General features: G+C 60.1%; 4 protein-coding genes across 7 annotated transcripts in view; 2 read left to right on the top strand and 2 right to left on the bottom strand.

Annotated features, from left to right (window-relative positions):
• The window catches only part of FANCA (FA complementation group A), a 32,473-nt gene extending 23,283 nt beyond the window's left edge, over positions 1 to 9,190 (top strand). Inside the window, exons 29-44 of the mRNA XM_030457662.1 lie at positions 452 to 525; positions 981 to 1,109; positions 1,570 to 1,636; positions 1,869 to 2,035; positions 2,519 to 2,624; positions 3,288 to 3,347; positions 3,673 to 3,777; positions 3,983 to 4,095; positions 4,848 to 4,989; positions 6,265 to 6,327; positions 6,892 to 6,894; positions 7,133 to 7,238; positions 7,777 to 7,852; positions 7,995 to 8,142; positions 8,474 to 8,566; positions 8,989 to 9,190. Of these exons, the coding sequence (XP_030313522.1) occupies positions 452 to 525; positions 981 to 1,109; positions 1,570 to 1,636; positions 1,869 to 2,035; positions 2,519 to 2,624; positions 3,288 to 3,347; positions 3,673 to 3,777; positions 3,983 to 4,095; positions 4,848 to 4,989; positions 6,265 to 6,327; positions 6,892 to 6,894; positions 7,133 to 7,238; positions 7,777 to 7,852; positions 7,995 to 8,142; positions 8,474 to 8,566; positions 8,989 to 9,099 (1,563 nt within the window). The 3' untranslated portion in view covers positions 9,100 to 9,190. The remainder of the gene's footprint in view (positions 1 to 451; positions 526 to 980; positions 1,110 to 1,569; positions 1,637 to 1,868; positions 2,036 to 2,518; positions 2,625 to 3,287; positions 3,348 to 3,672; positions 3,778 to 3,982; positions 4,096 to 4,847; positions 4,990 to 6,264; positions 6,328 to 6,891; positions 6,895 to 7,132; positions 7,239 to 7,776; positions 7,853 to 7,994; positions 8,143 to 8,473; positions 8,567 to 8,988) is intronic.
• Positions 9,191 to 9,193: 3 nt separating this feature from the next.
• On the bottom strand, positions 9,194 to 16,644 carry ZNF276 (zinc finger protein 276). Its single transcript, XM_030457663.1, has 11 exons — positions 16,452 to 16,644; positions 15,339 to 15,648; positions 15,188 to 15,240; positions 14,215 to 14,706; positions 13,099 to 13,177; positions 12,083 to 12,163; positions 11,695 to 11,805; positions 11,545 to 11,620; positions 11,005 to 11,122; positions 10,642 to 10,741; positions 9,194 to 9,996 (listed from the first exon to the last, which is right to left on the bottom strand). Exons 1-11 carry the CDS (start codon positions 16,642 to 16,644, stop codon positions 9,711 to 9,713), a joined length of 1,899 nt encoding a protein of 632 aa, XP_030313523.1. The 3' UTR covers positions 9,194 to 9,710.
• A 159-nt stretch (positions 16,645 to 16,803) lies between these two features.
• Positions 16,804 to 21,979, top strand: VPS9D1 (VPS9 domain containing 1). Of its 4 annotated transcripts, none has more exons than XM_030457664.1 (16): positions 16,804 to 16,917; positions 17,167 to 17,239; positions 17,320 to 17,412; positions 17,505 to 17,661; positions 18,001 to 18,112; positions 18,265 to 18,327; positions 18,489 to 18,541; positions 18,616 to 18,703; positions 19,088 to 19,173; positions 19,249 to 19,694; positions 19,800 to 19,929; positions 20,007 to 20,200; positions 20,297 to 20,378; positions 20,456 to 20,560; positions 21,218 to 21,322; positions 21,900 to 21,979. In XM_030457664.1, the coding sequence occupies exons 1-15, from the start codon at positions 16,804 to 16,806 to the stop codon at positions 21,291 to 21,293; spliced, it is 1,872 nt and encodes a 623-aa protein (XP_030313524.1). In that variant the 3' UTR covers positions 21,294 to 21,322; positions 21,900 to 21,979. The 4 variants fall into 4 exon arrangements, with proteins under 4 accessions (XP_030313524.1, XP_030313525.1, XP_030313526.1 ...); XM_030457665.1 differs by having other exon boundaries at positions 21,218 to 21,340; positions 21,900 to 21,962; XM_030457666.1 differs by having other exon boundaries at positions 21,218 to 21,326; positions 21,900 to 21,937.
• Positions 21,980 to 23,467: 1,488 nt separating this feature from the next.
• CDK10 (cyclin dependent kinase 10) lies at positions 23,468 to 26,691 on the bottom strand. The gene is made up of 13 exons (XM_030457549.1): positions 26,547 to 26,691; positions 26,130 to 26,202; positions 25,982 to 26,053; positions 25,796 to 25,898; positions 25,598 to 25,679; positions 25,213 to 25,280; positions 25,074 to 25,126; positions 24,910 to 24,979; positions 24,771 to 24,830; positions 24,551 to 24,674; positions 24,202 to 24,341; positions 24,068 to 24,120; positions 23,468 to 23,995 (listed from the first exon to the last, which is right to left on the bottom strand). The coding sequence occupies exons 1-13, from the start codon at positions 26,658 to 26,660 to the stop codon at positions 23,886 to 23,888; spliced, it is 1,122 nt and encodes a 373-aa protein (XP_030313409.1). The 5' UTR covers positions 26,661 to 26,691; the 3' UTR covers positions 23,468 to 23,885.
• Positions 26,692 to 26,735: the final 44 nt, after the last annotated feature.

Raw genomic sequence — 26,735 nt, 5'->3', positions numbered from 1 at the left:
GTTGTCATGTTACCAGAATGGCTCCTTGTGCTTGGCTAGCTTGATGTACAAGGCTGCAGTGCCTTCCTTTGATGCTTACACCAGTCTGTCTGACTGTGGTGCTTTGTTCATTTTAGCATTTATTTCTAATAACATGTTTATTCTAGACTTTAAGAAGATGAGCATGTTTGGAAGTGGCAAGAGTGGGTGGGTGGGGGTGTGTGTGAGGTGCTTTCTAGGCTTGCTTTTAGTACAGTTTTGAATGCCAGTGGGGTTTTAGTTTAGATTTCTTGCAAGGGAAACAGCACAGGAGGTTCCTTGGGCTGATGTCTCCTGTTTCATATCCCTTATTCTGCACAGGCTTGTGTCTGGGTGTGGGTGAGGTGGGTTTTGTGTTGAAGATGGTGGCCATTCTACACAATTCACTTGCTTCACTGGACTGCCCTCCTACCTCAATCATTGCTTTCCCCAGTTGTCTTTCAGGGAGTGGCTGCTGTTGGAGCTGGAAGTGTACCCTGAAAAGGATATTCTCTCTGCCTCAGAAAGGTGAGGGCAGAGGGGCTCTGTTCAAAGGGGAATCATTCCAGAGTCACTTTCCCACCTAGTTAAGAGAAAGTGTTGGAGATCAGGAACTTGACAACCAAAGTCAATAAACAGGTTGCTGCAGAAATACCTGCCAGAAATACACAAATACCTGTCAGCTGCTATGGTTTGTCCAGAGGTCAGGCAGTGCTAGAAGGAGGCCTGTGTTTTAACTTGAGAAAATTCACCAAGGTAACCTCTGGTCTGCATCTGCAAGTCCTTCCAAATAACCTTTCCCAAAATCTCCCCCTTTCTGGAAGCAAGAACAGGCTGACATCAGCCCTGTGGGGCTCTCTTTATAGCTGCACTTATCTCTGGGTGCTGTTATCTCTCAATCCACTGGGTTCATGAACTCCCTTTTACATCCCCATTAAGGGTGGCACCATGTAAATGCCCTGATCTCCTTTTCCCTGTTGCAGGCAGGATTTCCATTACTGGGCCATCTATCAGCACTATCTGCCTGCACCTTCTGCTGCTGGTGGCTGTGATGGAGACCTCCAGAAGGCGTGTGGCATCATTCTCAACACCATTTTGGATTCATCACAAAGGTGTTCTGTATTGTAACCTGTGTTTCTGCAGAAGCAGTGGCTCTGCTGGTGGCCTGGCAAGCCAGGAGCAGTGAGCTCCTGTGTCTTCTGCAGTGGGGTGATTCCCTTCTCACAGGTCTGGCTGGGAGCTGGCTCTGCCTGACTCACCAGGCTTTGCATAGGAATCTTGCTTTAGGTGACAGAGGTCTGGAGCTGAAGTCCCAGAGTCTGTCTGTCTTTTTAAAGCTAAATTTGAATTCAGATTTGTTTGTCCAGACAAGCATTGATGTCCCTGAGGAAGTGGCTGAAGCTGGAAAATAAGGAGGGAGGGTCAGAGGAGAGTTGCTGCCTCACCTGCAGCTTAGTTAAGGAACAATAATGTTAGAGCTTGATGTTAACCTGAAGCCCTTTGACTTTATTTGAGTTGTGGGGTCCCCTTGTGCTGACAGGGTTAGTTACCTGCTGCATCTCTTGATTTCAGGTTGGACCTGGGTAGCTGTGGCCACTGGAAGATGTCAGTCAGTCCTGATATTCTCTGCAAGCTGCAGGTGATTCAGACTTTGAGTATCTGGGTGGTCAATCCTCAAATTTGACCAGAGCATTTCCTAACACCTCAGTGTGAGGCTGACATTTGGTTCTCAGCTGTGAGCACAGAAATGGAGAGAGGGAGAACTTTGTTACTGCTCTCTTTGTATTACTTCAGAGAAACACAGAGGGTTGGAATGCAATCGAGTGCCTGCCCCTGACCAAACACTGTTTCTGCCCCTCCTGCCTGCTTAGGAGATGGTGCTGGAGCTGTGGTGCAGGGGAAAGCTGCTGCCTGGCTGCTCGGGTGCCCAGAGACATTTCCTGTTTGGGATCCTCCAGGAAAGGCTGAGAAACGGAGAACATGGCTCTGCTTTGGGCCAGCAGCTGTGGAGGCAGCAGGAGCTGCTGCAGCAGAGAAGGTGAATGCAGCTGGGGGGGCTGTGCAGAGCAGGGGGGTGGGTGAGGCCATGGGCTCCCCCCTGGTTCTGCAGTGACTGAAGCTGATACTGTACAAGAGAGATCCATTCCCTGGTACCCACATTTCTGGGTGCCATCAGGGGCTACCAGTTGCCCCTGCCAGCAGGCTGGATGTCAAAGACCCCACATCTTCATGGACTCTCTCCTTAGCCAGCAACACTCTTCTTGCATTAACCACTGTTAAATTATTCTCTTTGCTGCTAGAGCCCAGGTGGGTGCTCCCATTTTTGAGCTGCTGATAGTATCTTTGAAAGAGTCTGTGTGGACCTCAGTGAAATGCAGGAAAAATTCCTTGTGCAGGTTCTGTTAACATCTGATGTGCTCTCAGACCCCCCTGAATATCAAAGCACATGCCCTGAGAGTGTGGAGCTGGGTTCTCTTCTTGATGGTAACATCAGTTTTGGTTTTATTTTTTTCTGCCTAAGGATTCTGGTTGGGCTCCCTGCATCTGCTCTGATCATGACTTGTCAGAAAGGAAATAAAACTCTGCTGGACTGTGAGGACTTCTTCCATTTTGTAAACTCAGAGCTGGTATGTGCTGTTAGCCAAATGATAACTTCTTTCTGGTAAATGCTCTAGAAAAAGAAACTGAAACTTGGGTTTAGGACAGGAATTCATGCAGGCAAACTTGAAACAAACTTATGTCAGATTGTTGAGAAGTTCCACTCATTATGCTCGAGACTTTCCATCCCCCAGTCCCCTCAGCACTGCTGTCTGTGGGATGGCTTTTGGGTTCATTCCTTTGGAATTGTGGCATTTTTATGCTGTTGAGAGAGAACCCTTGGGAAGAAGTGTAGGCAAATCCAGGGTGGAGCCAGGGCAGTGTGGCTGGAGCTGGGTGGGCACAGCTGGGGGTGAAATCACCCATGGGGTCAGCCAGTGGTCTGGCAGTGGCTCAGCCAGTTCTGGAGCAGCAGGAATGTTCTCTGCAGTCCTGTTGTTCCTGACAATGTTCACCTCTGGTGCACACACACATCTGCAGGCTTGGGGATGCTCTCCTGGGGATACATCATGTCCTCCTGTGCCACCTGCTCTTGGTTTTGTTGACTGATGCTCAGGATCCCACAGGGTGGTTCTGTGTTAGCCAAGCACTGTCATGATGGACACCCAAAACACTTAAAGAAAAATAACAGTTCAAAAGGGAAGGAATTAATTTCTTTTTTCTTTTTTTTCTTTCTCCTTGTCTTCCTCCAGAAGAACACCTGCTCCAGGGGGTATGCACTCTCCTACAGCATCACTGCTCACTTCTTCAGGGTAATGGCTGAGGAGGAGATGGTTCTTTACCAGGATACTTGAGCTGATGCTGTTCTTAACAGTGACACGTGCCACTTGCACCCCTGCTTTGAGAACTGGTGGTGTAAATTCCAAAGAAGAGCAGCAATGCAGGAGAGGGAAGAGAGGAGGAGGCAGGGGTAGAGGTCAATGATGACAATGCAGCCACAAGAAGGTGGAGGTTTCTTTAGCTGGGCCATGCTGACACCTACAGTCATCTCAGATTAGTTTACTCAGGGCTTGGTGAGGTACTTCAAAGCAGCAGAGACGTGTGTGTGCACTCACCTTGTGATTTCTCCTCTTCCAGGGCCTGCTTAATGCCAGCTTGGAGTGTGAGGAGGCAGCAGAAGGGGTCAATGATGTCCTGACAGCATGTCACAGCAAATGCCCCATTCTGCTTTCCTCTGCAGTGGTAACTGTTCCTCTCTCACCTTAAGGCTGCTGTGCTTTTTTGCTAAGGTTTTCATGTTTATTTATGCCTGTCTGTACAACTTGGACTTTTACATTAAGAGGGGCAGAAAAAGCCATTCCCTGAGTCCCTGGCAGAGGTACCATGCCTGCAGCCAGCTGCTACACACACCACCACCAACACTGCTGCTTTCTGTCCTCCTCCCCAGCTTTGGTGGCCCAGGCTGGAGCCAGTGCTCTGCTCCCAGTGGAAGAGACTCTTTGGGACTCCACTTGCAGAAGAGCTGCAAAAACTGAGGGAATGTCAATCCTCAGCTGCCAGGTGTGTCCCTGGAACCAGGCCTGGTGGATCCACAGGCAGCAGGACCTGCTTTCTGGGAGCTTGGGGTGTCAAATGCTGACAGGGGCTGAGGCTTGTAGGACAGCTATAAACAGATTCCTTTGTAGAGTTTAAACTCAAAATGGGTCATGATAATTATTTAGTCTGGCCTTCTGTGTAATGTGGGTCAGAGTGCTTCACCACAAGGAAAAGAGACTCTTTTTTAGAGGAGGCTGCAAGGCAGAGTCCTTGTTAGACAAACACTGGAACTTGCCCTTAGCACTGAGTCATTCACTCAAGCTGTTGCACCCTTTGCTCCCTGGATCTGGGGAATCTTTGGTCTCCTGAAGCCACTGCCTGCTGCTCTGCTGGGTGCTTCCTCCTTTATCTGTCCTTACAGTGGTGTTCAGCATCCTGCAACTGTTCTCCAAGAGTATAAAAACCTCCTTGCAGTTTACTGAATGTGACAATCACATTAGCCATAGCAGTGCATACAGTTAGTGACCTGTCCAGCCTCTGATAAAAAGGATTTGGGAATGCTGCTGTCTGTTTCTAGACTTTTTTTTCTTTAAACTCTCTCCATGTAGCATTCCACTGCAGTGAAAAGGGAATGGGAGAGAATAATTCTTTTATTTTGGTCCCAGTCACAAACCCTTTGCTCAAGCCCCTGATTTCCTCCTCATTCACAGCTCTGATTTTTTAAAATTTTTGGTTTTTTCCCTCCATACCTGTGACATGCTGGTTTTGTTTCCTAGGTTCCTTTCTTCAGGAGCAGTTTTTCCCCTCTTTGGCCCTCCTTGGATTTCAGCTGCCTTCCTCCACTGTACTGCTCAGCAGCAGTCACCACGTGGACGAGACAGAAGCACTCTGCAGAGGCTGGGGACTGGCACAGAGCAGGCAAGGCACCACATTTTAAGTATCTGCTGTTCCCTGTGCTTGAAAACTGGAAGTTTTAACTGAGAAAAGGTGGTCCTGAGCTACAGTGATATCCCTGGTAAAGCCTGGTGTAAAATCCTGCTGTGGTGGCTACTTGATAAAGTGTAGCTGTAGATTACCAGTTGTTAAATACTTATCCTGGTGGCAAAGCTGTTCCAGCTTCAAGCTTTAAACTCAGATACTGGCTCTCTGGTGAAGTCAGGGAGAGGCTGTTAAACTGCTGCTTTAAGAAAAAAAAACAAACCAGGAGCTGGAGAGCTCAATGCCTGGCAGGCCAGGATCATCTCTCCCTCCAACCAAGGAGCAGTCATTGTGGATTTTAGCTGAGGCAGCTTGGCTGGGAGGTTGTGGAGATGCTGAAGGTTTGTGAGACAGGGGTGCAGGGCTTTTCAGGGCTCTGGGAATTCCAGGCAGAAGGATTTCCCAAGTCTGTTCCAGGAAGTGCCTCTCCCCCATTTCCCACTCACTCACAGGGGTTCTCCCCAGGCCTCTGCTGAGGAGGAAGCTGGGCAGTACCCATCAGTTCTGTCTGTTGGTCTTCCAGGGGAAATCTGGGATCAGAGCTGGGTGTGGGGAGTGTCCCTGTATGGACACACTCACAGGTCAATCATGTTGAAGCCTTACTGTTTACTCTGAACTTCTATTGCTCCGGGCAGCAGTTCCAGCAGCAGCTCCTCTTTGCTCTGGGATTGACTCCTTCACTGTTTACACTGGTCTGCAGCCAAAATCTGCTGGCCAAAAACTGGTGTCACTGGGTGAATACAAGTATTCAGTACAGAACAGTGACTTTCATCTCAAAAACCTACCTTGAGATAGGAAGAAGGTGCCAGGAAGAGATGTGGTAAGGATCCAGAGCCAGCCCCAAGGATCAGGGCAGGATCCTGGTGCTAGGAACAACATCAGCTCTCCTCCAGGTTTACACCTGTGGTAGCTTGCTCAGTTTTCCCTGCCTGGGAGGAGTCAGGAGCTTCTTCCTGACTGGCTGACTGCAGCAAAAGCCTCACTTTGAGAATGGTGGCTTTAGGGTGGAATTTACCTTTAAGGAGCAGTGAATAATGTCAGGCTGCAGTCTGTCTTCTTCAAACACACTGCCTTCACCTGGGAGGAACAGGAGTTGCAGCTCATCCAGCTCCATTCTGAGAATGTGCTTTGTGAAATGTTACTTCCTGACTGGAAAGTCCAAGTTCTGAGTCACCAGAGCAGGCAGAGCTGATGGGTGTTCTCCTTCCCTTCCAGCTTCTCGTTTCTCTGCTGTTCTTCTCACTCCTGGATCTCATCTCAGCAAAAATAGCACCAGAGGTAAATTCAGCCCCCGAGGGAATTCTCTTGACACTCCGTGTGTCTGATCCCCTTGGATTGCTGCCTAAAGATGCTTTGTGCTGTACTGGGAGGGCTGGTAGCTGCTTCTGCCACAGGGAGGGATCAGCAACAGCCCAGACTGAGCCTGCTGGAAGCCCTTCCCATCAGATTAAACCTGGGTTTCCCTCCAACTGACCTTATCTCCCCTCTCTACGCTTTTATTTCTCTTCCTGAATGAGTTACTATTTTCTGTTCCTCATTCAGAACTCACACATCCCAGGTAGCACAGGAACCTCATCTCTCTCTCTCTCTCTCTTGGCTTTTATGTAGCACTTCAAATCTGTGAGATGAGGTTTTTCCCCAGGCAGGAATGCACGTGGTATTTCACAGCAGAGGTCCCCAACACAGGGGGGAAATGGTTTCCACATGATTTTATGCTCTTAACTGAAGGAGCAAAGCTGACAAGTTTCCTCCAGCAGCTGTCTGCCCCAAGCATCCTCCTGCCTGGGAATGCTCTTTTCTGTCCCTTTGCTGTGTACTCACCTAGCAGATGGGATCAGGGAGCAAGTTCAGGTTAAAACTAATTGTTTGGTCTCATGGTCTTTGGGAGGAGAGTCTGGAGGCAGAGTCGTTGAGGGAAGAAACATCTTGAACAAACAGATCTGGGAGGTTACTCCAAGTAAAATGAGTAAAGCAAAAAAAAAACCAAAAAGCACACCAGAGTCCTTTAGTAGCACATCTCATGGGGCTTCCTTTGCTTTCATACAGCTTCAGCCTGACTAGACATGTCCCTTCTGTCCCCCAGGAAGGAGTGGATTTTCAGGCATCTCTGGAATGGTCCTTGGAGATCTTTCGGTGCCTGGAAGGGAGGGGCATCTCTTGGCCTCTTCTCTTCCACTCAACAGAGGAAGGTGAGTGTGTCCTGCCTCCAAGGGGTGGGAAGGCCAGGTTCAGGTTGGACAGCACACCCCAGCTCTTGGCTAATAGCCAACCTAACCCTCCCCTGCCACAACTTGAGGCCAAAAGTTCCTCTTGTCCCATCCCTTGTTCCTTGGGAGCAGAGCCCGACCCCCCCTGGCTCCAACCTCCTCTCCAGGGTTACAGAGATCCAGGTCTCCCCTCATTCTCCAGACCCTTCTCCTTGTGCTCCAGCCCCTTCCCTTCTCTGGCCACGCTTCAGCTCCTCAATGTGCTTCTTGTTGTGAGGGGCCCAGAACTGATTCCAGGGTTTGAGGTGGGGTCTCAGCAGTGTTAAGAGCACTCAGACACTCAGTGTTGTCCCCTCTGGTAGAGAAAGCCTCCAAGGGGACAGTTTTCTTCTCAGAGGTCCCCAAGCACTGACGTTTATTGTGGGCTGGAAGGAAACTGCAGCCCCCGTGCTGCTGTGGAGGTTTGTCTGGTGTCCTGAGGAACCCCAAGATGCTGAGTGCTGCTCTCTGGCTCTTGCAGACCCCGGGCAGTACCGTGTCCTGCGCAGCGCGGCCTCGGACCGGCACACCCGGCTCCTGCCTCTTGCCTTCTACAGGTACTGTCTGGGGAGGGAGAAGGGGGCAGCTGGTGGAACTCATCAGCCAGACAGCACAGCACCAGCTCTGCCTTGGCTCAGCCCCTGAAGCTGCCAGGACAGCTGACAGTGCTGACCAGAGCTGCTGTGTGACCTCCTCTAGCCTCACCCCCTGCTTCCACCATGAGCTGCTCACCCAGGAACCAACCTTCCTCCGTGTGGCACTGGAGCTCTACCTCCAGCTGCTGCAGCTCTTTGTGGAAGGGAAGGACCTGCCCCAGCCTGACCAAAGCCCAGACCCCACAGAGCATGTGAGTGACACTCAGTCTCCTTTTCCCTCTTGGGAATCCTACAGTTTATCCCCATCCTCTGCCACTTGCACCATCCCTCGTGTTCCCACTTCCCTACAAGGCAGAGGTGCCAGGTGCCTTTGGTCCCACCTTGGGGCTGAGGGAAGGTGCTGGTGCTGCTGCCTGAAGCCAGGGCTGCCTCGCTGCAGAACCCCGGGGTGGCCATAGTCACTGCTCAAGTGGTCTGTGTAACTTCTGAGTAGGTGCTGGGTAATGGTTCCCATTTCAGCTCTGGAGACAAGGAGCTTAAAGTGATGTAGGCTGGGTCATCTCCCATCTCCATGTTCTCCAGGGGGACCCCTTGGAGCTGATCTCCAGTGCCCGGCGCTTCCTGCTGGCTGCCATCCCGCGCTGCCCTGCCCACAGCTTTGGGAACACACGACTGGTAGGCTGAGGTTTTTTTTCCCTTTTCTTCCTGTGCAGGAGAGCTGGGAGCTTGGCTTCTGCCTGGGCAGCCTTTGGTGGGTGCAAGTGCTGCCTGCTGAACCTATAGCCCACTTCCCTATGGGATTTGGGAGCAGGGGGGGGGTACCGGGTGTTTAACCACCAGGTTAAACACCCCAGCTCCATCTTATTCAGCAACATCAACCTCTGCCCTCAGTTTTGCTCCCACTGCTTAACACACACTCGTGGGGGGGAAATACTGAGCATGGCCCAGTGTCTCTGCAGCAGGCCAGGTTATTCTGGCAGCTGCATCCCCCTCCTGCCCCTGCATCCTGCTGGGAGGCAGCACAAGGACCTCGTGTGTCAGACCTGCGTTGAGGCACCTTGAGCAGGTCTGATGCTGGCCCCTTTGCCTCTCCCCAGCTACTGTCCACCTGTGAAGAGCTTGACCCAGAGCTGGGAGCTGCCCTCCTGCACTCCTCAAGGCCTGCTGCAGCCATGGAGCTGGATGAGGAGCTGGTCCTGTTTGAGTGAGGGGCAGGCAGCAGCCTGACACCCCGAGCAGGAGACCCTGAGGGCAGCAGAAGGAGCAAACAAAGTGTGACCTTTCTCTCCAGTGCTGTTTCTGTCAAATTACTTTGTAAATAATTTATTACAAGCATAACCATGAAGCTCTTGTTACAATAAAAAGTAGGTTACAAATTTCAGTTTAGACTTGCTTTGGGAATCATAATTTCTTTTTTTTCTTTTTTTTCTTTTTTTCTTTCCTTCCTTCTTTTTGTTTTTCCAAACCAAAGTGTTGCTCCGTTGTCCTCCGTACCCTTACAGCCCCCCAGGGCACTTCTGTGCAGGCAGGGAACAGTTGTGGCCAATGCTGTTTGGACACTGTGTGCGTGGGGACAAAGGGGGGACACTGTGGGGTGCTGCTCCCCATCCCCTCCCCAGGGATTAGACAGACTCTTAGTACAACACTGCTGAATCAGACGTGAGCACGGAGAATCACAGCATGAGAACAAGCCTTTTCTGAGAAAGCTGAAGCTAATTCCACTGAGTTCTTTGGGAGACTAAAAGGTAGATTAAAAAAATCTCCACACTCTGCTGTACGGTTCCTACAGGGCTGGACTGGGAGAGCGTCCCCGTGCCCCTCAGGTGGGCTCCTGCTGCACAGTCACTTCTGGTTTTACTGCCTGGCTGTCGGAAGTCCCTGAAGTGTTGAGGAGGAGGATGGGCTCTGGCTCCAGTGGCTTGGTTTTGTCCTGAGTCTGGGTCAGAGGGTGCACCATGGACATGTGGACGTTCAGGTTGTGAGCCTTCTCGAAGCGCTTCCCGCACTGGTCACAGGCAAACTCCAGCTCTGTCTCAGCTTTGTGTTTGGTCATGTGGTACTTGAGGGACGCTCGCTGCCGGCACTGGAACCCACAGATCTCACACCTGCAAGGCAAAGCAGGGGCTCTGTCACGCTGCAGGAGCCCAGAAGACAACCCCAGCCTCAGAGGAGCTCCTACAACCACTGCAGTCACACAGGGGGGTTCTCCTCAGGCCCACAGCTCAGCTCTGATGGGCAACAGGAAGAGAAGCTCCACAGCTGGGGCACACACTGGGCAGGGACATTTAAAAAGATTCAGCCAGCTCCAAGCAGGGTTTGTGACACAGGATTTGTGAACTCCACAGATCCTCACTGCCCTTCCAACCTCCTCTTTTCTACTCCTGAGCTGACAACTCCCTGAAAGGAGGTTGGGATGAGGAGCAAGGGGAGGGCTGGTCTCTTCTCCTAAGCAACTGGTGACAGGATGAGAGGAATCAGCCTCAAGTTGTGCTAGGGCAGCCTTAGATTGGATATTGGGAACAATTTCTTTACTGAATGAGTGGTCAGGCATCAGAACAGGCTGCCCAGGGCAGTCGTGAAGTCACCATCCCTGGAGGTGTTCAGAAAACGTGCAGATGTAGCACTTTGGGATGTGGTTGTGTTGGGCTGACAGTTGGACTTGATGATGTTAAGAGATCTTTTCCAACTTTAGTGATTCCATGATCCTGTCTGTTCATGGCTGAGAAAAGGGATGGGATCAGTGCACTTACTGGAGGGGCTTTGCTCCCGAGTGCCGCATCTGATGGACCGAGAGGTGTTTGCGTTGCTTAAAGGTCTGCCCACACTCATCACAGATGTAGTTCCGTACCTCTGCAAGGGAAAATCCCAGGGTCAGCCCCTCCACGGATTTCCTGCTGCAGGGAGCACACGCAGGCAGCAGCACACGCAGGCAGCTGCCCACGCTTGCTCGTGGAGCCTGAATTCCTCCCCCTGCCCCACATCCCCCACCTTGTTACAGCTTTACAGGCGGTTCCACACCCCACAGTGTCTCACCACGGCACCTACTCGCCTTGTGCCAGCAGCTGTTGGGTGTTTGTAACACCCGTGGGGTGAGCAGAGCCCACCAGACCCACCTGTGTGGATGAGCTTCACGTGGCGCTGCAGGTACCGGTCAATCATGAAAACTTTGTTGCAGCCAGGATGAGGACAGGGCCTCTCCCGAACCTCCTCGTGATGCTCTTTGATGTGTTTCTGGAAAGAGAGGACAGAGCTTCTAGTGCTGATTGCCCAGTGGAGACCAGGGCTGGTTTTTCCAGTGAAAACAACCTGAATTCCCCAGTAAAGGAGACCCTAATCTCAGCAGCTTGTGTATCTGCACTGCTGTGCTGGGGAAAAGCAGAGACTCCCACCAGAACCCCCCCTGAGGGCAGGGGCTCCAGCAGGACACAGCTGAGCTTCTCCCAAGGGATGCTGCTGAGCCAGCAGCAGAGCTCCAGGACAGGAGGAGCTCCTGCTGCTTTTTGGAGCACAGAAAAAGGCCTCGGGTGGCTTCACTTCATCACTTGCTACCTCCTGCAGCAGATGACACCTGTCAGGGATCCTCTCCTCAGACAGAGACAGCTCTGTACCACCCAAAGCTCCAGGCTGAGGACTGGAGCAAACCCCAAGCTCACCTTCATGCCATCCGCCCCTCTGTAGACAGCTGCACAGCCCTGGTAAGGACACTTGTAAATGGTGGGCAGCTCCTCCCTGCAAAGCAGAGCCCTGCTGTCAGCTGCTGGGAAGGGCTGGGTGCTGCCCGCCCACCCCTGGCTCCTCCTCACCTTTCACATTTGATTTTTTTTTTCCAGCCTGGCTTGGGCCCTGGCTTCTTCCGTATTTTGGGCTCTTCTGCCTTCTTTGCTTCTTTGCTGTCACTTTTCTTGCTAGAAACCCTCCAAGAAGGGAAGAGGGAGACTGGGTTAATGCTGGACATGGGTTTTAGTCATCCCGTGGGGTCAGGCTGGGTCTGAGGGCTTAGCCCAGTGCTTGACCAGCAAAGCAGGAGCTCGTGTTTGGCAAGGACATGGAGCAAAGCTGCAGTCATCAGTGCCAGGCCTGGGAAAGGGGAATGTGGCACTGCTGTCACCTCCAGACAGGGACAGGGAGGGACCTGAGCCCAGGAAAGGAATTGGAGGTGCTCCCCACCCCTCCCACTGCTCAGCCCCTTACTTCTTCTCGGGGTAAGGCTCAAAGGAGTCATCTGAAGATTGCACATTTCTCTTCTCATTTTCATCGTCACTCAAGAAGTCCCTGAGAGAGAGAAGATTCCCTTTACCACCCCAGCACCACGATGGCATCCAGCACCAGCAGCTACTTGTGTTCTCCATCCCCAGCACATCCATCTCCCTCCCAGGGTGCCAGGGCAGCCGAGAGTCCCCACATCCTCCTCTCCCATCACCTCCCCAGGCACTTGCAGCACGGGTGAGGGCAGCAGACAGCAAACCTGGGTCCTTTTTTGGACTGAATCTCTGCGAGAATAACCAAGAACAAATTCCAGCTGTCACTGAACAGACCCTTTCATTGCTGAGGGACACTGCCACCACTTTCCACACTGGGAAAAGTACTTTTGCAGAATGTAACATCATTGCCTGGTGCAGGCTAATGAATTTCTGTATTTCCTCAGACGCAGCAGCCACATCAGTTTAGGTTGGGTTGTGTGGGATTTTTTTCCCCTTTTTTAGTCCTAAGCTATAAAGAAGCAATTAATTCCAAAGCCAGGAAGCAGGCAATAAACAGTCAGGACGTTTCTCATGTGATGATTTATCTGACAGGCTGAAAACAAGCCTGCCCTTGGCCACTGGTACTTCAGACTAGGAATAACTAGCCCCAGTTGTCAGTTGGGTACAAGCCTCACTTTAAACACCTGTGTTTGAAGGGTTCAGCCCCATCTCTGGTCACACAGCTCCCACCCACTTCCCAGTCAATCACCCTCCCTGTGAGCACAGGGGGGATCGCTCCAAGGGCTCTCCTGGAGCAGCCCCCTGGGACCAGGCAAGCCCCTGCCACCCCTCCACTGCTCCTTCCCCTGGAGAGGGGAGGAAAAAGAACCAGGAGGTTTGCTGGGAGCAGCCAGCAAGCAGAGAGCCCGGGATGGGAGGCTGGTGGGGAGCAGGGCTGTCCCAGGAGGCTCACTGCACACTCGCGAGGAAGACATTTAGGCTGTTTTAAACCCACTCTGCTCTCACCCCTCAGAAAGGTCACTGAACTCGTCTTTTACCCGCTCATCCGATGTTGCAGACAGAACCTGCTTCCCACTCAACTGTCCTAGGGAATGAAGGAGAACACAGGGAGTTACAAGGAAAAGCAGTGGATAACTGGCCAGTGGCTGCTGCCTTGCACAGCAATGAAGCCTGTGCTCCCTCACAAGCTGAGGATTTATACCAAGCTCTCCACGTGCTCACAGGCTGCTCCCCCTGCACCCCAGGCACTGGGAAGCCTTCACCCTACAGCTCCCACCAGCATCTTTTGGTTTCCCCTGTGACACCCACTTGTCCCCAGGTGACCCCCAACTGCTGTTCCTCTTTCCAGCAGCGGACACCTCCTGTGGCTGGTGGAGCTAACTCAGCCCTGCTGCTGTAACTGAAAAACTGGTGTTAATCCCCAAACACCACTTCCAGAAGCGAGGAATGCTCAGCAGTTAACTTGGCTGTGTTAAGAAGGTGGGGTTCCTGCTGTTTGGCATCACCTGCAACTGCAGCAGGGAGGGGAAACCTCTCCTTGCTGGAATATGGGTGGGGTTTGGATTGAGCAGGAGAAAATGTGGCAAGAAAAACATCGAGGTGCCAGAGTGATTCCAGAGAAGGGCAACAGAGCTGGGGAAGGGTCTGGAGCACAAACTGACCCAGGAGCAGCTGAGGGCCCTGGGGGTGTTGATCCTGGGGCAGAGGAGGCTGAGGGGAGACCTTGTGGCTCTCTGCAACCCCCTGAGAGGAGGTTGGAGCCAGGGGGGGTCGGGCTCTGCTCCCAAGGAACGAGGGATGGGACAAGAGGAACTTTTGGCCTCAAGTTGTGCCAGGGGAGGTTTAGGTTGGAGCTGGGGAACAATTTCTCCCTGGAAAGGGTTGTCAGGGCCTGGCCCTGGCTGCCCATCCCTGGTGGGGTTTCTGAGCCATGGAGATGTGGTGCTGAGAGTAATGGGTAAGTGGTGGCCTTGGTAGTTCCTGGGGAACCATTGGACTTGATGATCTTAAAGGTATTTTCCACCCAAAAAGGATTCTGTGGCACCAGAGACCCAGCGACCACCCTGCAGTGCCTGGCACCTCCCCAGCTCCCTGCCCTCTCCCAGCAGGTGAATCCTTTACCTGGGGCAGTGCTCAGGGGGGATGTAGGCTGTGGTGGGGCCTTCTCCTGGAAGGAGCCCTCACTGTCCAGTTGTGAGGGAGATGAATCCCTGTCCTGTGGTGGCTCGTTCTCCACGTCCAGCGGCAGCGCCGCGGTCCCTTTGTTTGGGGGCTGCTGGCAAGGACTGGTCCTCACTGGGGCGTGCTGGGCTTTGGGAGCAGGGACAGCCTGGGCATCCTCTGCCCCGTTGTCAGTCAAGTGCTGGCCCGTGCTCTTGTTCCACTCCCGTTTGACCGAGAGGGCGTTGTCCAGCAGCACCGTGCTGCAGTCCGAGTCCGTGTCCATGACGTAGTCGTGGCCGTCGCCGCAGCCCCAGACGGCGCGGATGATGCCGCAGTACTCGGAGGAGAGGACGCTCTGCAGGCTGGGGGCTGAGGGGCAGCTCCCCGCGTGGGCGTGTGCCCAGCTCACCAGGCTGTGCAGGCACTGGGGGCTGGAGGTGATCAGGTCGACTGCCAGGGGGAGAGCAGGGCACCCCTCAGTCCCCTGGCAGCACCAGGGGGGACACAGGGAGGGACCCCCAGCCCCCTGACACCACCAGGACCAGGGGGGACACAAGGAGGGACCCCCCATCCCTCTGCCCCGCTGTCCCCAAGGCCACGTGGGCTTTGGTGTCAGGTGGGTGCTGCAGCCAGAGGGGTGGGGTGGGGGCAGTCCCAGTGCCTATAGCTCACAATACATTTGGCAGCTCAAAGCCTATTTCTGATTGCCCCGTGTCTGGTGGCACCTGGGCCTGGCACTGCCCCCCCAGCCTGCTCTCCATACCCCCCCTCAGCCTCTGCCTCTTTCAGCTCCACGAGGCCCATGGATCCTCCCGGGGAACCGGGCAGAGTGAGGGCTGCAGGAACCATCCTGCTGGGTGTTCTCTCCTCAGTGACCATAAAACCCCCCCTCGGATGATGGCACCACGGAAATGGAAGGGCAGGAACTCACCCAGGCAGGCAGCAGCTCCTTCCGTGCCCGGCTGGGGCTGTGCCACACCACTCCTGCAAGAACCAGAGCAGCACCACGGGGTTATGGAGCGTCCCAGCGGGTTCCTTACCCCCGGGAAGAAAGAAAAGAAACACACAAACACCCCACGTACTTTCCTTTCGCCTTGAGGTGTCCGGTGGGAGAGGCGTTGACCCTCTGGATGAAGGTGCGGAGGACGCTGCGGCACTTGTAGAACTGAGCGTGGCATTTCTTGCAGACGAACTGTGGCAGCGCGGGGTCCTGCCGCACCGCCACGCCTACCAGCCGCTGGAAGTCGGTGAAGAAGACCTGATCCACCCGGCGCTGCTTCTCCGAGTTCTCCCCCATCACCGGTACCTTCCCGAACGCGTTCCGCAGGCTCCGGGACGAGAACTTCCCGTGGCAGAGGCGGCAGTAGCCGGTGCTCAGGGCTCTGCCGATCCCTGACCAGGAGAGAACGCGGCTGTCAGAGCTGCTGCTGCTGGAGACCTTCCCCTCCCCGGGGCTGGGGACATTTCCCTCCCCGGGGCTGGGGACATTCCCCTCCCCGGGGCTGGGCTTTGGCAGAGAAAACGCAGGCAGGAGGAGAGAGACCCCCCCGGGCACTGCTCCCCAACCTGCTCACCCTAAACCCGACTCTTCCTGGGGCTGACCCAGGATCTTTGTGCCTTTGCCGGCCCCGCTCCCTCAGCTTCAGTCCCAGGGGTTCTTCTCCCTCCGCAGCGTTTCAGGACGGGGTCGCAGCCCCCGCTCCCCGAGCCGCCCCGGTTCCGACAGCCCCGCCGGGACGCGCGGTTCCCAGCCCCGCTCAGGCTGCCCCGGAGCTGCCGCTCGGTGCTGGGGACACCCGCGGAGCCCCCGGGAAGGGACGGAGGGGTCAGACACGGGGTGTGTGTGCGGGTGGCAGCTCCGGTACCGGAGGGTGTTCCCGGTTGTGTTTTGACACCCAGCGCCGACCCGTTGGATGACCGCACTTATCTCCCGCCCCAGCCACGCCGGCGGCTGGCCCCGCGGCTACCGGCCCCCTGCGAACCGGGACCAGAACACGGCAGAGCCCCCGGAGGAGCAGCCCCGGCCCGCCCTCGGGGCACCGGCACCGGGGCTCTGCCCCCTCTCACCCCGCTCGGTGCTCGCGGACCCGGCCCGCCCGTCACCGCCGGCAGCAGCTCCGTTCCTCCCCCGGAGGGACCCCTGCCCGCCCCACCCGGCTCCGACCCCTCCCGGTCCCGCCCCGCCTGGGCCTCACCTGCCTCCGGGGCACCGCCGAGGGCGCCGGGCCGTGTCCAGGCGGCCGCCGGGGCCCACCCCGCGGGGGGCTCGGGCCGTGCCGCCGCCTCGGTGCCGCGTGCCGCCGTGCCGGGCCGCCGCCGGGGCTCGGGGGTGTCGGTACCGGGGCCGCCCGCGGCCGCCAGGAACCGCCCGCGCCGATCGCGCTTCATCGCCGCCGCCGCCGCGGGCCCGGCCCGGCCCGCCCCGCCCCGCCCGGCGCAGCGCCCCCTGCCGGCTGGGAGGATCCCGCCGCCGGTCCGGTCCCCGCCGCGCTCCCCCCCGGCGCCGCGGACACGATCGCGCCGTTCCGGGCGGCGCCGGCGGCCGCCATGGCGGCGGCGGGCAGCGAGGGGCCCGGGGGTGCCGGGGCGGGCAGGGCCCTGCAGACCGCCATGAGGGCGGCGAGCGGCGCTCTGGAGATGGACAGCGGCGGGCGGCGGCGGGTGAGTGCGGGGCGGCACCCCCGGGGCTCCCCCCGCACACCGGGCTTGCCTCCCCTCGGCTCCCCCCGTCCTGCGACCCCCGAGGACACGGGGTCCCTCTCGGGACAGGCTGGGGGGGTCTGTCCTGCCCTCAGTCCCCGCGGAAGGGCCCGATTCTGCCCCGCCTCCCCCATCCCGGCGGGGCCCGGGGGGTGGCGGGGGTGTCCGCGGGGCTGGGGCTGCCCGGGGCTCACCCCCCGTCTGTGTCAGGAGGCTTACGTGGAGTACCTGAGGAGCATCGCCTTCATCGCCCAGGCCCTGCAGGAGGAGGCGGCAGGGACAGGTAGGGCAGGACCTGCCCCGTCCCCTCGGCAGCCCCCCGCGACCCCCGCCCGTGTCCCCAACCCCGGCTCCTCCCCGCAGAGGGCGGACAGGGGGTGACCCCCGACACCCCGAAGATGCTGAAGCTGGCGGAGCAGTGCCTGGAGAGGGTCAAATCCATCGCCGCGGCGCTGGGTGAGTGGGGGGCTGCGGGGTGCTGGGACCCCTGCCCGGGTGTGAGAGCGGTGGTGGAGCAGGGGGGGAGTTGAGCCCTCCTGTCCCTCCAGGGAAAGCCCAGGGGAAGCCGGCAGAGCGCGGCGGGGGTCGTGCAGCCCTCCCCAGGCACCGCAGGGTCTTCTCGGATGAGGGGGGGAAGCTCTCCCCCTTCCTGCCCCCGGAGATCTTCCAGAAGCTGCAGATCACCGAGGCTCACAGTGGACGCAAGTATGTGGGGGGGGACGACGACGACACGGGGGGCTGGCATCTGCCCCGGGACCCCCTTAGCTGGGGCTTGGGGTGGGGGAACAGCAGGGAAGAGAAAGGGCCCTGGGTGGTGTCCCTGTGACCTCCGTGGTGTCCCCATGCCCGTGGTCTTGTCTCCCATGTCCCAGTGCCCTGGGCTGTCCCCTCGATGTCCCCATGCCCTGTCCCCATACCCTGGGTGGTCTCCCCATGCCCTGGGTGGTCTCCCTGCGCCCTGGGTGGTCTCCCCATGCCCTGGGTGGTCTCCCCATGCCCTGGGTGGTCTCCCTGCGCCCTGGGTGCTGAGGGCTGGCTCTGCAGGGAGCTGACACCGCTGGAAGAGGCCTCTCTGCAGAACCAGAAGCTGAAGGCTGCCTACGAGGCGCGGGTGGCACGGCTGAACCCCAGCCAGGCCCTGCAGAAGACCTCCCTGGCAAGTGACAAACACCCCCCCAGCCATGGTGGGAGGTGGGAGAGGGAGTGGGGAGAGTCCCTGTGATGCTTGGGAGACCCCCTGCACCATGGCACCCCCCTGGTGGCCGTGGGCTCGGGGTGGGTGTCCCCAACAGGCCCTGTGCTCCACAGACACTGTCCCTGCAGCGGCAGATGATGGAAAACCTGGTGATCGCCAAGGCCCGGGAGGAGACGGTATCCTTCCTGGTGGGCAGAGCTCTAGGTGCTGCCACTGTGCCAGGCTACACGCAGGGGCTGTGGGGGTCCTGGTCCTGTCCTGGCACCGGTCGGTGCCGGGGGGTTGGGCCAGCTGGGTGCCATGGCAGCTCCAGAGCCTTAACTCTGCCGCGTCCCAGCTGCAGCGGAAGATGGAGGAGCGGCGGCTGCGGCTGCAGGAGGCTGCCAACAGGTGAGGAGGGGTCCCAGGGGGGTGCCTGGGGGCCACCCCAGGAGCTGCCATCACCTGGCACTCTCTGTTCCCAGGAGGTTCTCCAGCAGCGTGGCCCTCACCCCCGAGGAGCAGGAGCAGCGAGCCTTGTACGCTGCCATCCTGGAGTACGAGCAGGACCACGTGAGTCAGCACTGGGGCTGCTGCCAGGGGGCTGTGGGGCAGGGGGTGGTGCCATGGGGCAGGGGATGGTGCCATGGGGCAGGGGACGGTGCTGTGGGGCAGGGGACAGTGCTGTGGGGCAGGGGACAATGCCGTGGGGCAGGGGACAATGCTGTGGGGCAGGGGATGGTGCCATGGGGCAGGGGATGGTGCCATGGGGCAGGGGATGGTGCTGTGGGGCAGGGGACAATGCCGTGGGTCAGGGGACAATGCTGTGGGGCAAGGGATGGTGCCATGGGGCAGGGGACAATGCCGTGGGGCATGGGACAGTGCTGTGGGGCAGGGAACAGTGCTGTGGGGCAGGACACCATCCCAACTCCACTGACTGTCCTTGGCACTCCCCAGGAGTGGCCGAGGCAGTGGAAGGCCAGGCTGCATCAGAGCCCATCAGACCCCTCCCTGGTGCCGGGGCTCTTCTCCTGCCTCCTCAGGTAGGACCAGGGTGGGGCAGGGCCCCGGGGGCTTCATCCCCGTGCCCCCCACCCACCACCTGCCTCTGCCTCCAGCTGCCCTGAGCACCCCATCGCCCGGCTCCTGCGCCAGCTCCAGTGCCGGGTCTACGCCCGCCTCTACCCAGCCCTCAGCCAGGACCCCGCCGAGCCCAGTCCAGATGCCCCCTCCAGCCTCCCCTTCCCCTTGCCGGAGGCGGGGGGCTCTCTGCCCACCCAGCCGGGGGGCCGCCGCCTCCGGGCCTCCCGCAGCCTCCACTGCATGTTCTCGGTGCCCGAGCACGGGGCGGCCGCGCTGCGGCACAGCCTCTCCAGCACGCCCCTCGCCGACGCTCCGAGGGGGGAAGGCGGGGGACCGGAGGTGGCTCCCCAGAACCCCCGGGAAGGCTCCTTCGAGGACCTGGAGCGGTTCTTGGCGTCCCCTGAAGAACCGGAGCCCCCGGCCGGCACCGAGCTGCCGGAGCAGCTGAAGGGCGTCGTGCGGGACATCCACAACGCCATCGGTGAGGGATGGCCGCCGTCCCGGGGAGGGCAGAGGGTCCCTTGGTTGGAGCCGGGGCGCGGGGCAGGGGTCTCACGGAGGTGCTGCGTAACTCATCCCGTCCCAGACAGGCTGCTGGCGCTGACACTGTTGGCCTTCGAGGGGCTGAGCACCGCCGCCGGCAAGGACCAGAGCCTGGCCTGCCTGGAGGAGGCCTTCTTCCCCCCGCTCTGGGCCCCGCTGCTGGCCCTCTACAGGTATGGCAGCCCACGGGGGGGATCCCCACCGCCCCCCCGGGACCCTCCCCACACCCCTCGGCTTCTCTGCCCCGCAGGAGCGTGCACCGGTCCCGCGAGGCAGCCCTGGCCCGCAGCATGGAGCGGCACCGCCACGCCGGCCCCGCCGACATGGGTCTGTCCTCACGCCTCTTCCCCCCCGCCGCCGGCTGCCCCGCGTACGGCTCCGCCATCCAGGACCTGCGGCTCATCCCGCTGGAGAGCTGTCCCCGCAGGAAGCTGGAGTGCATCGGTGAGGGGACGGGGAGGGGGTGCGGGGTGCGGGGTGTGGGGAGGGGTCTGGGGGGAGGGCATCGGGATGACCCTCGGCACCCGCTCTGTGCCGCAGTGCGAGCCCTGCGCGGCATCTGCGAGTGCGCCGAGGAGTACTGCGGTGCCCGGGAGGGCCGGACCCCTGCCTCTGCCGCCGTGTCAGTATGGGGGGCTCTGGGGGGGGGTCTGGGGCTGGGCATGGCCCCTGGGGACTGATGGTTGGTGTTGGTGGCAGTGGGGCGGATGACCTGCTGCCCATCCTGTCCTTCGTGGTGCTGCGGACCGGGCTGCCCCAGCTGCTCTCCGAGTGTGCCGCCATGGAGGAGTTCATCCACGAGGGGTAGGGACAGGGGGGCTGTGGGGGACTGACACCCCCCCCTCCCCACGGCAGGGCTGGAGGAAGGGGACGTGGATCCTGTGGGTGCAGGGCTGTGGGGTGGGGGTGGTGTCCTGCTTGGGGAAGTGTCTGGGAGGTGGTGGTGGGGTGGTTGTGGTGGTGTCCTGGTGGTGCTGCTGTCCCATGGGGTGGTGGCCATGTCCTGCTTGTGGCAGTGCCCCCCTGCTGTGGTGGTGTCCCAGCTGTAGCGGTGTCCTGGCTGTGACAGTGTGGTGGCAGTGGCAGCGTCCTGGCCACCATCATGCAGTGTCTGTGGTGGTGTCCTGGCTGTGACAGTGTAGTGACCGCAGCGGTGTCCTGGCTGTGGTGGGATGGTGACCATGGTGGTGTCCTGGCTGTGGTGGGATGGTGACCACAGCAGTGTCCTGGCTGTGGCGGGATGGTGACCATGGTGGTGTCCTGGCTGTGGTGGGATGGTGACCACAGCAGTGTCCTGGCTGTGGTGGGATGGTGCCCATAGCAGTGTCCTGGCTGTGGTGGGATGGTGACCATAGCAGTGTCCTGGTTGTGGCGGGATGGTGACCATGGTGGTGTCCTGGCTGTGGTGATGTCCTGTGGCTGTGTCTGTGTTGATGACGTCACGGTGACGTTGTGGTGCAGGTACCTGATCGGGGAGGAGGGGTACTGCCTGACCTCCCTGCAGAGCGCCCTGGCCTACCTGGAGTCCCTGCCCTGACCGGACCCCAGACCCCAGACCCGCCGCAGGCACGTGCCGGGACCCCGGTAACCGTGAGGCCCTCCGCTCCGCCAGGGGGCGCTGTCGGTGCAGGGGGCAACCCCGTCCCGATGGGGGCGGAGCCTAAATGAGCGCCTTCCGCTGACGTCACCGTGCGGGGGGGCGTGGCGTGTGAAGCGGAAGGGGCGAGCGAGAGCGGCGGGTGGGGGGGGAACGGGATGGGAACGGGATGGGATGGAGGGGGGTGGGATGGGATCCAGGGGGATGGGGATGGGATCCAGGGGGGATGGGATCCAGGGGGATGGGATGGGATCCAGGGGGGATGGGATCAAGAGGGGATGGGGATGGGATCCAGGGATGGGATCGAGAGGGGATGGGGATGGGATCCAGGGGAGATCAGGATGGGATGGAGGGGGGATCGGGATGGGATCCATGGGGGGATGGGATCCAGGGGGATGGGGATGGGATCCAGGGGGGATGGGGAGGGGATCCAGGGGGATAGGGATGGGATCGAGAGGGGATCGGGGGAACCGGGCCTGGGGGGTCTGGGGATGGGCGGGGAGCGGGTCTGGAGCAGGGGGTGTCCTCACACTGCTGCACCCCCAGGATGTGCGCGGGCTCGGTGCAGCGTCAGGAGCACCGGGAGCAGCACCGGGAGCAGTACCGGGAGCAGTACCGGCGCTGCCTGGCTCAGGAACACTCCTCCAACCCCTCCTCCTTCGAGCAGCGGCTGCGGCAGCGGCTGCGGGAGGACCCGGCCCTGCTGGGGGCCCTGCAGCCGGAGGCACCCGCACTGCTGGCCCGGGGGCTGCGGGGCCACCCCGAGCTGGGCCCGGCACTGTGGGGCTTGGCCGGGGCCTTCCGGGTGCTGGAGCTGGCAGCCACCAACCTCCACCTCTGCCCGTGGCGCAGGGAGTTCGGCACCATCCAGGTGAGGCCCTGGGATGCACCGGGAGGGGGGTGGAGGTCACACCAGGCGTGCCGGGGCTCCCCAGCCACGTCCCCCCTCTCCTTGCAGACCTACTCCGGTGCCTACGTCCACCAGCTGCTCCCCGCGCTGCCCGAGGCTGACCTGGAGTGGAGCTTTGGCCAACTGGGCTACCAGCGGCACGACCGGCACCGCCTGGTGCTGTCCCGGGCTCCACCAGAGCCGGTGCTGGTGGCTGCTGCTTGTGGGTTCTTGGCCTGCAGGCTGGAGTGTGAGATCCTGGCAGAGGTGGTGGAGCGGCTGTGGCCACGCCGGCTGCACCCCGAGGAGCTGCTGGAGGCCCGGGGGGAGGCAGGGACCTGGAGGCCTGCGTGGAGGTGCTGCGGAGGGGCAGGTGGCACCGGGATCACTGCTGGGAGAGGCCGGGGACACGGTGCCAGGAGGGTGATGACAGCGTGGATCTCTACCGGGAGACATCGGCCAGCCCTGAGGAGGAGATGGAGGCAGAGGACACAGACCCCCCAGCACTGCACAGGGACCCCGGCAGCCCCCAGGGCTGGCACCACCAGGAGCGTGGGCAGGAGCTGCTGCTTCCCACCCCGGAGCCGGAGCTTGGCGCAGGGCAAAGCCCCCCGGTGCCGGGGGAACCCCGGGGTTTGCCCCCCGAGCTGCCCCGCTATCAGCTGCACTCCTGCTTGGGCAGGGGGGGCTCTGCCCTCCTACTGCTGTGGCACCTGCCAGCAGCTCCACGCCCACGGCTGTGCCACGGGGCAGCAGTGCCGCAGCCAGCACCGCGGGCAGGAGCTGCGTGGGGAGAGGCAGCAGAGGCTCTGGCTGCAGAGGACAGAGGTGGACATGCTGCTGGCCAACAGCACCGGACCCCAGAGCTAGCCCTGCCGCAGTGCTGCTGTGCCAGCATGGGGACAGCCACCAGTGCGTGGCCCCGGGGACACTGGGCATGGTGGTGGGGCCGGGGCCGTGCTCAGGGACTGATGTTCCCCCTGTAACCAGCTCGGTGTGTCCCAGTAAAGTGTGGCTGCCTCGTGGTGTGGTGGTGTCCCCCTGCCCACTCCTGGGGAAGGGACAGAGCACTGGTGTCACCAGACACTGTTTCACCCAGAGGGAGGGGGGGCTGGGCTGGCTTCAGGACAGTTTTGGGGTGTCCTCAGCCCCAAATATATGGCATGAGGGGGGCAGAGCAGGGCAGGGGCTTCCCTGGCTGAGGGATGAAGCAAGTCACTGCCCACTGCTGCAGCTGCTTTTATTGATAGCAAACTCGGGGTGACCCCTGGCTGGCCGAGGAGCACCCCTAGCACCCCAACCTCTCCCTGCTGCATCCCAGGGGTCCCTGGTCCCCTCCTTCCTGCTCTGGGGCAGCCCTCACCCAGCTCTGGGGCTGAGGATGTGGGTGGCTGTGCCCTCACACACACCCAGGCTGCCCCCAACCCCCCCACGCCACAGTGGGGAGAGGACAGGAGTCCAGGAGCCATTCTGGGCAGGGGACGTGAACCCAGGGGCTGTGCTGTGCCCCCTCCCTGATGGCTCAGGGTGAAGCCAGGGGCTGTGCCGTGTTCCTGATGGCTCAGGGTGAACCCAGGGGCTGTGCCGTGTTCCTGATGGCTCAGGGTGAATCCAGGGGCTGTGCCGTGTTCCTCCCAGCTGGCTCAGGGTTTGCCACGCTTGGCCTGGCTCTCTCTCTCTGCCCCTGCCCCGCCGGGGGCTGCCCGCTTGTTGCGGTGGTGAGGGAAGGTGGGCATGAGCTCTGGCTCACAGGCTGGGGGGCACAGAGGGGGGGTCAGCAGTGCCCAGAGCCTCCCCAGCCCTGCCCCAGCAGTGGGTCACTCACGCAGGGGCTTCTCCTTGAAGTAGGAGCTCTCCAGACAGTCCTTCGCCGTCGCCCTGCGGGGAGGAGGGGTGGCACAGGCAGCTCCATCTGGGGAGGGGTTTGTTCCTCATCCCCCCCCTCCTCCTGACTCTTACCGCTTCTTGGGATCGTACATGAAGAGGAAGTTGAGGAGCCGCAGCCCGGCCTCTGTCAGCCAGGGGAACCGGTGCTTGAGGTTGTTGTAGGGCTGTTTGCGCAGGGTGTACTGGGTGACCAGGGGCAGCCGGGAGAAACCCTGCAGGGGACAGAGCCTCAGGGACTGCAGGAAGGGACTGAGGGATTGCAGGCAGGGACTGAGGGATTGCAGGAAGGGACTGAGGGAGTGCAGGCAGGGACTGAGGGATTGCAGGCAGGGACTGAGGGACTGCAGGCAGGGATGGAAGGAATGGAGGGATTGCAGGCAGGGACTGAGGGATTGCAGGCAGCAGATGTCCCCCCACTGACTGGCCAGATGTTTTCATTGGGTGTCCCCAGGAGCTGCACGATGAGGTCGATCTGGTGGATCTCAGAGGTGCCTGGCAGCAGTGGCTTGTGGGCCAGCAGCTCGGCCAGGATGCAGCCCAGGGCCCTGTGGGATGGAGGATGGGCAGGAGAAGCCCCTTCCACAGCCCTGCCATGGGTGTGCAGCCCCAGCCAGGCTCCTCCTGCCCTGCCCTCCCCTCACCACATATCGATGCTCGTGGTCTGCGTTGTCATCCCCAGCAGCAGCTCGGGTGCTCGGTACCTGGTGGGGGGACAGCAGGGGCTCGAGGGGGTGGCAGCAGAAGTGGCAGAAAGGAAACCCCCACACTGCCACCACTCACCAGAGGGTGACAACTTTGGGGGTCATGGGCTTCGGGGGCAGCCCGTAGGTGCGAGCCAGCCCAAAATCAGCTGCAAGAGAGGTGGGGAGAGAGAGGGTGAGCTCTGAGCTCTGGTGAGTCCCAGAGGGCAGGGGGGAGCCAGACTGGTGCTGCTGGGAGCTCACCGATCTTCACACAGCCTTTGTCTGTCATCAGCAGGTTGGAGACCTTCAGGTCCCTGCCAGGGAAGGGACAGCAGCCATCAGCAGGGCCCCTCAGCCCCTTCCCCCCCCGTGTCTGTGTCCCCGTGCCCCCCACTCCCACCTGTGGATGATGTACTTCTCGTGAAGGTACTGCAGGCCCCTCAGGACCTGCAGGATGATGCACTTCACCTGCAGAGAGAGGGCAGGAGCACCCAGCTCAGCTGGAGGGGCACCACCAGGATGAACATCCTGCTGCCACACCTCAGCCCCTGTGTCCTCCCGGGCAGGCTGCTGGGACACCCCCTTCTATCCCCCTGCCTGGAGAGTCCCTGGAATACTCTGTGGGAGCTGCCTGAGCCCAGGCTCTCCACACAGCCCAGGACTCCCACCTCACCCCAGCCCTGCTGGTGCCCAGCACAACGTCCCAGGAAGCCACCCTGGCGAGCAGAGGGCTCTGGCAGGACTATCTCAGAGGTGACAGACCTAAAGCTCAGCCCAACTCTTACCTGAGCCTCAGAGAAAGGTGTCTGCATGTTCTCCAGGAGGCTGGCCAGGTCCTGCTCACAGTAACCCATCACCAGGAAAATACTGTCAGAGACAAACAGTCAGGAGCCTCCCCCAGGCCACCTCTCTGATGTCCCAGGGCCACGAGGGGTGGCAGAGGGGACCTGGAAGAGTCTGGAAGGCAGAGATGGGTCCCTCACCTCTCCAGGTGGTTCCCCACCACCACCTCCTTCAGCTCCACGATGTTGGGGTGCTGGAGTTCCAGGAGCAGGGTGATCTCCCGCAGGCTGCTGATGGGCATTCCTGTGGGCAGACCCACCCGGCTGCTGCAGCAGGGGCTGGGGGCACTCCAGCCCCCCCAGGAGTCCCCCCTGCTCCCCTGTTACCATCCTTCTCGTTGTCCATCCGCACCTTCTTCAGTGCCACCGTCTCGTCCGTCAGGGTGTCCCGGGCACGGTCTGGAGGAGCAGCACAGGTCGGTTTGGTCAACCCCGTGCCTCAGTTTCCCCGTCCCGCAGCAGCCCCCCCACTCACACACGATGCCGTAGGTGCCCTCTCCGATCCGATTCAGCTTCTCGAACTCCTTCACGCTCCGACATCTCCCCAGCTGGAACCGAAGCTCAGGGGTGAGAGGGGAGCGCTGTGCCCGGGGGTCCCTCTCACGCCCCCCAGCTACGCACTCCCCATCCCCGGGGCTGCTCACCGGGCGAACCCTTCCAGAACCACTCGGGATGGGTCAGGAGCCTCCCGTGGCCCCTTCGGCCCCAGCCCCGCGCCGGCCCTCCCCTGCGGAGCTCCCCGCGTCCCACAGCCGGTGGGTCGGGGCTCCACGGGCCGCCCAGCTCCACCCCTACTCCCGGTAACGAAGGAGCCACCGTGGCCACCTCAGCAAGTCCTGCCCTCCCCCGGACACCCGGGACCCCGCTCCGCTCGCCCGTCCCGTCCCCTCACCCGGTCGGCCGCCGGCACCTCGAAGAAGCCCTCTCCCCGCAGCCGCCGCAGCCGCAGGGGCTCCAGCTCCGCATCCCCGGTGCCGCCGCCCTCCCCGCCCGCCGCCTCCGCCATGCCGGTACCGCGCGCGCCGCCGCCTTAGCCCCGCCCACTGACCCTTAGCCCCGCCCACCGGGCCGCGCCCCGGGC

This window comes from Calypte anna, chromosome 11, assembly GCF_003957555.1.
Source record: "Calypte anna isolate BGI_N300 chromosome 11, bCalAnn1_v1.p, whole genome shotgun sequence".
Lineage (NCBI taxonomy): Eukaryota > Metazoa > Chordata > Aves > Apodiformes > Trochilidae > Calypte > Calypte anna.
The sequence above is the reverse complement of the archived record's forward strand: the minus strand, read 5'-3'. Positions and strand labels throughout refer to the sequence as shown.

Coding starts and splice junctions, on each gene's coding strand:
- CDK10 (XM_030457549.1), bottom strand. CDS start 26,660: ATGGCGGAGGCGGCGGGCGGGGAGGGCGGCGGCACCGGGGATGCGGAG. Junction 25,899..25,981: donor GATGGACAACGAGAAGGATG/GTAACAGGGGAG, acceptor GTCTGCCCACAG/GAATGCCCATCAGCAGCCTG. Junction 25,127..25,212: donor GAGAAGTACATCATCCACAG/GTGGGAGTGGGG, acceptor CTTCCCTGGCAG/GGACCTGAAGGTCTCCAACC.
- VPS9D1 (XM_030457664.1), top strand. CDS start 16,804: ATGGCGGCGGCGGGCAGCGAGGGGCCCGGGGGTGCCGGGGCGGGCAGG. Junction 17,240..17,319: donor GGAGGAGGCGGCAGGGACAG/GTAGGGCAGGAC, acceptor TCCTCCCCGCAG/AGGGCGGACAGGGGGTGACC. Junction 20,201..20,296: donor CAGGAAGCTGGAGTGCATCG/GTGAGGGGACGG, acceptor TCTGTGCCGCAG/TGCGAGCCCTGCGCGGCATC.
- ZNF276 (XM_030457663.1), bottom strand. CDS start 16,644: ATGAAGCGCGATCGGCGCGGGCGGTTCCTGGCGGCCGCGGGCGGCCCC. Junction 12,164..13,098: donor TTCAGTGACCTTTCTGAGGG/GTGAGAGCAGAG, acceptor TCTCTCTCTCAG/GGACTTCTTGAGTGACGATG. Junction 9,997..10,641: donor TCGGGAGCAAAGCCCCTCCA/GTAAGTGCACTG, acceptor TTTGCCTTGCAG/GTGTGAGATCTGTGGGTTCC.